Source organism: Nanorana parkeri, unplaced genomic scaffold (genome assembly GCF_000935625.1).
Source record: "Nanorana parkeri isolate BGI_ZX_2015 unplaced genomic scaffold, ASM93562v1 scaffold1008, whole genome shotgun sequence".
Classification (NCBI taxonomy): domain Eukaryota; kingdom Metazoa; phylum Chordata; class Amphibia; order Anura; family Dicroglossidae; genus Nanorana; species Nanorana parkeri.
This window is the reverse complement of record NW_017307276.1, coordinates 75,949-84,357: the sequence shown is the minus strand read 5'-3', so window position 1 is coordinate 84,357 and position 8,409 is coordinate 75,949. Positions and strand designations below refer to the sequence as shown.

The 8,409-nt window shown below is 42.8% G+C and overlaps 1 protein-coding gene across 1 annotated transcript in view; it reads left to right on the top strand.

The window, feature by feature from the left end:
• ATP2C1 (ATPase secretory pathway Ca2+ transporting 1) overlaps nucleotides 1–8,021 on the top strand; it is an 85,249-nt gene extending 77,228 nt beyond the window's left edge. The window contains exons 24-27 of the mRNA XM_018567113.1: nucleotides 2,122–2,269; nucleotides 4,107–4,202; nucleotides 5,658–5,799; nucleotides 7,367–8,021. Of these exons, the coding sequence (XP_018422615.1) occupies nucleotides 2,122–2,269; nucleotides 4,107–4,202; nucleotides 5,658–5,799; nucleotides 7,367–7,497 (517 nt within the window). The 3' untranslated portion in view covers nucleotides 7,498–8,021. The remainder of the gene's footprint in view (nucleotides 1–2,121; nucleotides 2,270–4,106; nucleotides 4,203–5,657; nucleotides 5,800–7,366) is intronic.
• Nucleotides 8,022–8,409: the final 388 nt, after the last annotated feature.

Below are 8,409 nucleotides of genomic sequence, written 5' to 3'. Positions count from 1 at the left end.
TATATATATATATATATATAATGTGTGTGTGAAAAAGTGTTGGCCCCTTTCCTGATTTTTCATTGTTTCGCACGTTTGTCACACTTTAATGTTTCAGATCATCAAACAAATTTAAATAACACAAGTAAAACAACATGCAGTTTTTAAAGGAAGTTTTTTATTAAAGGAAAACAAATTCCAAACCCACATGGTCCTGTGTGAAAAGGTGTTTGCCCCCTAAACCTAATAACTGGTTGGGCCACCTTTAGCAGCAAGAACTGCAATCAAGGATTTGCGATAACTTGCAATGAGTCTGTTACAGCGCTGTGCAGGAATTTTGGTCCACGCATCTTTGCAGAATTATTTGTAATTTAGCCACATTGGAAGGTTTTCGAGCATGAACTGCCTTTTTAAGGTCATGCCACAGCATCTCAATAGGATTCAGGTCAGGACTTTGACTAGGCCACTCCAAAGTCTTCATTTTGTTTTTCTTCAGCCATTCAGAGGTGGACTTGCTGGTGTGTTTTGGATCAATGTCTTGCTGCAGAACCCAAGTTTGCTTCAGCTTGAGCTCACGAACAGATGGCCGCACATTATACTTCAGGATTGTTTGGTAGACAGCAGAATTCATGGTTCCATTTATCACAGCAAGTCTACAAGGTCCTGGAGCAGCAAAACAGCCCCACACCATCACCCTACCACCACCATATTTTACTGTTGGTATGATGATCTTTTTCCGAAATACGGTGTTACTCTTACGCCAGATGTAATGAGACACACACCTTCCAAAAAGTTCAACTTTTGTCTCGTCAGCCCACAGAGTATTTTCCCAAAAGTCTTGGGGATCATCAAGATGTTTTCTGGCATTACGGAGACGAGCTTTTATGTTCTTTTTGCTCAGCAGCGGTTTTCATCTTGGAACTCTGCCATGCAGGCCATTTTTGCCCAGTCTCTTTCTTATGGCGGAGTCGTGAACACTGACCTGAACTGAGGCAAGTGAGGCCTGCAGTTCTTTGGATGTTGTTGTGGGGTCTCTTGGGGTAATTTTGGTTGGCTGCCCACTCCTGGGAATGTTCACCGCTGTTCCATGTTTTGGCCATTTGTGGATAAGTCCCAAAGCTTTAAAGTGCCCATACACCTCGATCGTACGATAATGGCAAAGTGTATGGAAGGCGTGCGACCATTTCTACTGAAACCCGCCGAGAATCGTACGATTGTCGGTGGGTTAGTGGCGTGCTCGTTCGACAACTGCGGAACGGGCCGATGTGCACACACGCACACTGCCCGTTCAGAATTGCGGTCATCGGAACCCCGTCTCCCATGTTGCTTTACTTGTGTTATCTTTGACTAATATTTAAATTTGTTTGATGATCTGAAACAATAAAGTGTGACAAATGTGCAAAACAATGAAAAATCAGGAAAGGGGCCAACACTTTTTCACTCAACTAATATATATGTATGTATGTATGTATGTATACGTAGGTGTGTATACACTCAGGGGAAGTTCTCAGAACTGGAGCAGTTGTGCATGGCAATCAATCAGCTTCTCTGTTCAGTTAAGATTTGAAAATGAAAGGGTGAGGCTGATAGTTTTGATTCTCCTCACTGTATATTCTCAGTTTTCCATACAAAAAGATTAATTTTGAAGAAGCAATTTTTATTCATGAGGTTGCCATCATCTGGGTAGATAGAAATGTTAATTGACAGTGTTTCTTTGCACAATACATTCACAGCACTTCTGAGACATATATAATACTTTTCCTGGAATTATCCCAGCATGCACCATAGACTCCTACTGGCCCACACAGTTCATGCACAGTTCAATGTCCTAGATTTATTCCATGGCATTATATACACAGAGAATAGGCATTTCTACAGCTCATGACACATCTGTCACTCACGGGTTTGTGTAACAGTAGCTATACAATTTCAATTCAGATTTTCCTCAAGTTCTATTATCAATGGAATATTTTTCAGTTTCACATTTTACATTCACCGAATGCATTTTATATGGAATAGAAGTCTAGCAAGTGCAGACTAGGAAACTTGCACTTCACATTATTTTAAATTGCATTGCAGTCTTCAGTCTCAGGGACGAACTCTAACTTCTGTTTATTGTGTTTTTGTTGTTTTTTTCTTAAGCCTTGGGGTTGAACCCGTCGACAACGATGTTATTAGAAAACCACCAAGAAACTTAAAGGATAGCATTCTGACCAAAAACTTGATTATAAAAATCCTGATCTCCTCCATCATCATAGTGTGCGGCACATTGTTTGTCTTCTGGAGAGAGGTTTGTTATTTGGCTATGTTTGCAGATATAGTTCTCGTAGTGATTTCTTTATTCAGATTTCTAGAGATTAAAAATGTTAGAAATGTGCCGCGCTATATCTCCCTAAACAATGTGTAAGAAAATCATTTTCTATTTAGTATGTATCACATAATAGCGGATGTGATCCAATTGTAAATGACATATATTCACATCAATACATGAAATCTTTCTCAAAGTGCACAGAATTCATATGTGCAAAGAAAACATGTAATGAATGTATTAACAATCTACTTGCGTCGAGTGGAGCCTGGAGTGTGCTGATCATGTTTGAAAGTAAGAAGGATATAGCGCGGCACATTTCTAATATTTTTCAGTAGGGATGCAACGATATATCGGCGCCGAAACATATCGGCTGAAAATGGCACTTTTGGCATAATGCAGAAAGAGCCATGTTTCGGCCGATACATTGGCGCATCCCTGGTTTCTTTTCTCCCCGCTGGGCGCTGTTCCAGCGGGGAGAAAAGAAAGTGACAGCTGGCCGAGCGCTGCAGGACAAGAGCGCTGTGAGCGGCCGGCGTCTCTCCTCCCACACCGCTCAGCCGCCTATCACAGTCCGGCAGAGCGGTGTGGGGGCGGAGACAGCGCTGTCACAGGAGGCTGGGCTTTCCTCTCAGCACCGCTCGTTCAGCCTCCTGTGACAGCGTGTCAGAGAGAAAAGCAATGTACACACACTCGGTGATCAGTGATCGCTGAGTGTGTGTACATAATTGAGAATATGGTATGTTAACTATATACTCAATTATGAATGAATGGGAACTGATCGACATCACCCCCATTCATTCATAATTGTAGTTATAGTAAACAAACAATGTTCTCAATGAACAGGAACACTCATAGAGGATTCCTGTTCATTGATAACAGGGGACACAGAAAAAGAGATTGAGGACTTTGTGTTCTCCAATCTCTTTTTTTCTATTTTAAAAGGGAAATATCAGGGGAAATATAAATGGTATTGATGCTTAGATATGATGGACTTGTGTGTAAATAGGAAAAGTACTCGAAGTGTATATGTTTGTATTAGGGATGCACCGATACCAGTTTTTCGGTATCGAGTACCGATATTTTTCTTCCGGTACTCGCCGATACTGAATACCGATACCGGAAGTACCATTAAGGTAGCCCGGCGGCGTGCAATGACTTGCCACCCGGCTTCCCGATTAGCAGGGAAGCTGTCTGCATGCTTCCTCGTCACCAGGTGACGAAGAAGCATGGAGCCAGCTTTCTGGTTAATCAGGAAGCCGGGAGGTGGGTAATTACTCGCCGCCTGGCTTTCTGATTGGCCAGCTTCTCATCCAATTAGGAAACCAGGCGGTGAGTCATTACACAGCACCCGGCTTCCTGATTGGCCAGGAAGCCGGCTCCATGCTCCCTCGTCACCAGGTGACGAAGGAGCATGAAGCCGGCTTTCTGGCCAATCAGGAAGCTGGAGGGCGGGTAATGACTCGCCATCCAGCTTCCTCATTGGCCATCTTCCTGACCAATCAGGAAGCCAGGCAGTGAGTCATTACATGCTGCCCGTCTTCCTGATTGGCCAGGGAGCCGGCTCCATGCTACCTTATCAGGTGACTAGGGAGCATGGAGCCGGCTTCCCGGCTAATCAGGAAGCTGGGCAGCGTTATTAACTCGCTGCCCGGCTTCCTGATACCGGAAGTTCGAGTGTCGGGCTAGGCATCGGAGCATTTGGGCGAGGACGAGCCCAAATACTCTGTATCGGTGCATCCCTAGTTGGTATAGTGTTCCTGTCAAATGAGAATTAGATTCTGTACATGGTTCTTGCTAATCCTGTTTTTTGTTACAGTTGCGGGATAATCTTATCACTCCAAGAGACACAACAATGACTTTCACATGCTTTGTCTTCTTTGACATGTTCAATGCTTTAAGCTCAAGGTCACAGGTGAGAGACATTGCTGAACTGTTTGTATTTAGGCTGCAAATTCAGTTTATTTCACTATTTTGACATACATCTGAGTTTAAAGTATATTTATGTATGTAGAGCCCAAACTTTTTTTTTGTAAGTAGGGAAGAATTAGAAGCGGTCTCCTGTATTTATTGCTGTCTTTTATACCGCAAGGCAAATTGCCCCTCTTTACTTGTCCTTGTGACTAACTTCAGATAGGGACACATTTTTCTGATTACTACTGTTAAGAAGGTAGTTTTTGCTATACATGCCTTCAAACACTTTTTGTTAAAACACAACACTAATGCAACTGCACAAGAATGAACATTATGGACTCGTATAGCAGCAGAATTGCTCATGTCTGTAAACAGTGAGTAGTAAAACAGTTAGTGTATGTTACTGAAACACAAAGTTTAAATATCTGTGTTGGGTTATTCAGGTCTTGGTATTTCATTTGGTGCTGATAAATACCTAGTGACCCTATCGGTTCTCCTTGGTTCCTGTAGCAAAGTGACCACGCCAAGCACGGAAGCAGATCTAAGCTGGCATGGTCAGTTTGCATCCCTGGGATTGCTGCTAGAATATAGGACGCCATGCCTGCATCTTCTGTTGTCAGTTAAGGTGCCAAGTCCCCCCCCCTTCCCAGCCCTGTGGTGTTGATTGACAATGCCTTTCAGCAGGAGTGTCACTGTCACAGCTGCAGCATGTAGATATTCCACCGCACACCTGAACATTGTATCCATTATTAGTCCAGTGCTGAAGTAACTGCGGATGGCTCCCCAAGTATCCAAGAGAGAAAGTATGTTACCAGCACATGAAGGGTCTTCATCCAAACAGGTCTTTATTGACATCTAAACATATTGACAAACGGGTATCAACGTTTCGGGGCCACGCAGGGTGCCTTCATCAGTTATACTATGCCTGATGAAGGGACCATGCATGGCCCTTAAACGTCCATCTGTTTGACAGTTTGTTTGGACCTAAAAAAAAGACGTGTTTGGATGAAGATCCTTGGCGTGCTGATAACATACTTTCTCTCTATCAAAACTGCAGAGCGCACAGCCCGGGAACATGAACTCTATGCTCACCTGCCTGACCTTTTATAAACATCCCTTTTAAAACGCTGTTTAGGTCGCTGTGTTTTTGCTGCAGTGGCCAAAAAATACTGAGGCTTGAGCTGCAGTGGAAATGGATTGCTTTAAAGATGAAGAAATCTTTTGGTATACACTACAAATCTGTTACAGGTTATTACACAGTTGTAAGATGACTTTCTTGGAGGGTACACACAGTGGAAACATACTGTACCTGAAAATCTCCAACCGGCTCATAATCTATGGATCTTAGCTGTGAGCTGTTGTCTTGTAGTCATTGAGTAGGCTTGGGAATGAGGTGCTTGGCTTGCAATCTAAAAGTGCAGTTTATTTGTGCTAATGTTCTTTCTGTCTTCCACAGACAAAATCTGTCTTTGAGATTGGCCTGTGCAGTAATAAGATGTTCTGTTTTGCGGTCCTTGGTTCTATCATGGGTCAGTTACTCGTCATCTATTTCCCACCTCTACAGAAGGTTTTCCAGACTGAAAGTCTCAGCATCCAAGGTATTGGAAGAGGGTTTTATCTGTTACTATTGGATCTGCCTTGGGAATTAAATACTGAAAAAAAATGATCCTTGAAGCTGACCTCCAGGCAAACAGCTGAGTACATATATGAAAGCTGTTTTACTTCCAAAGGATTTGTATTTCTGTCAGTTCAGTCCTGAGATTGCACTGAGACTGTAACATCCGTCTGATTGCACAGCAGCAGACTGATAAGCTTGTCTCTGTCACTCTGCTCTTTCTATTAGAATGACTCTTGTTAGCACATGACTGACTGTCTCCGTATGCTGCTTCTGCTGTATGGGGAGTGTAAGAGGCAAATAGCAGTTCCAATTCAGATACTTACACTATTTGCATCTATAGAAATCCATTTAATGATATGATACAGAGCTGCATTCATTTGTGTCTTTCCTATGCCTGGAGTTCACTTTTTTAATAGTTTTTTTTTTTTTTACATTATATACACCTGCACACGCACGTGCTTTATAGAAGTTGGCGCTACATACTTCTCTAGATAGGCAGAGCCAGCTGTCACTCACGCACCTGGGTGGATCCAGACATAATTGTCGGGATCCGTTCTGGCTGCGCCGTCTCAGTATACCGTGAAAAAAATTGCCATTTGATATACTTTTTTGATATACTTTTAAGTTAAAGTTGAACTGAAGCCAAAACTTTTTGTTTCCAGTTTTTTATAGAATAATAGTGGGTCATAACCCCTGTTAGCTTTTTTTTTTTTTGAGATCTGTGCCCCATTGGAGAGATTATCTACACAACAGGAAGTGAGAGGAAATCCCTCCAGAAAGAGGAACATATCCCTGGTGGTCACCAGAACTAGTGTCCCCATTGGAAGATTTTTCTTCACTTCTTTTCCGATGGCCCCCACAGAAAGCGAGAGGAAATCCCTGAAAAAGAGAGGGAAATCTCAGGTAGTCGCCAGAACTAGTGTCCTCATCGGAACATTTCTTTTTACTTCTGGTCAGATAGCCACAACAAAAAGTGAGGAAATCCCTGAAAAGAGGGAAATCCCTAGTGGTCACCAGAACTAGCGTCCCCATTGGAAGATTTCTCTTCGGTTCTTGTCCGATGACCACCACGGAAAGTGAGGGAGATATCTCCAAAAAGAGAGGAAAATCCCTGGTGGTCCCTGAAAATAGTGTCCCCATTGGAGGGTTTGCCATCTATTCCTGATGACAACCTAAAATGTTGGGTTTTCTTTCAATGATAACGGTCACCAGGACAAATAGAGCGGGTGATTCTCCCTAATGGGGGAAACCTTTTCACTCTATCCAAAACTAAGCCAAAAAGTTTGGCCTTCAGTTGCTCTCTTTGTTGTGGCTATCTGACCAGAAGTGAAAAGAAATGTTCCAATGAGGACACTAGTTCTGGCGACTACCTGAGATTTCCCTCTCTTTTTCAGGGATTTCCTCTCGCTTTCTGTGGGGGCCATCGGAAAAGAAGTGACGAAAAATCAGGACACTAGTAATGCTACTACTCTGAAAATGCTTCTGTCACTATGTGGTTATTTAGCGATTGTTTAAGCAATATCGTATCTCTTTGTTCTACATTTCAGACCTGCTGTTCTTAATAGGACTGACGTCTTCTGTATGGATCGTGTCGGAAATCATTAAAAAAGTTGAGCGGAGTCAAGAGGGGGTGCAGAAGCGCAAGGGATCACCAGCCTCTTTTTTTCTCGATGTATGATGCATATTGCATTCTCGATTTGTAACTACATATGGGGACATAGTGCTTCAATTCCAGAGTACTACAATGGCTTGCAAGATGGGAAACCTGCTGCAGCTCCTTGCATAGTCCTCCCAGCCCACAGAAATGGACTTGTACAGAACAACAAGCGACAGGTGTGATTTGCAGGAACCAATGGTTATGGAACCATACAAGTATTGCAAGGACTTGTGTTGTTTTGCAGAGATGACCGATAAAGAAGGAACAATTATTCTGTGGTGTATGCCTTCTCTCTCTTCACCAAAACTTAGGTTTGAGGGGTTTTGTACAGTCAAACCGCTTACGTATGTAGTCAGATATTTTTTTTTTATACATGTATATGTACATAATGATAAAACTATATTCCACTTTATGGGGTTTTATTACTAAAAGAAAATGTTTTCTAATGTCTTTGAAGCAGTTTTACTGAAATGCACACCATGTGCCATGTTTCCTTTTGACCATATTATTATCATTCTCTATTTATTTTGGACATCACAGTTTCAGCTTAGGCTCCGTTCACATTGAGCGATTTTATCGCACGGTAATTCCCGCGATATCGCGGCAATTTACCGCGCGATATCGCTCTCCAATGCTTCTCAATGGGGCAAAGGGTCCTGCTTCGCGGGTCGTGTGTCGCTACAGCAGGACCCTTTTTGGAGCGGATTTAGCCGCGATTCAAGCTTGCTCAATGCAAGCATTTGCGCGATATCGCGCAAAATGCAAATCGCGAGACAAACCCGCAATTTGTGAATCGCCTCAGTGTGAATGGGGCCTGAGTGTATATGTCTCCTGAGGGGACTATATGTACAGGTTCCTACTGCTGGAGAGTCCATTTTGCTTTGCGTGTTTTCAGTACTCTAACATGAAAGGGCACCTTCACTTTAAACTGTA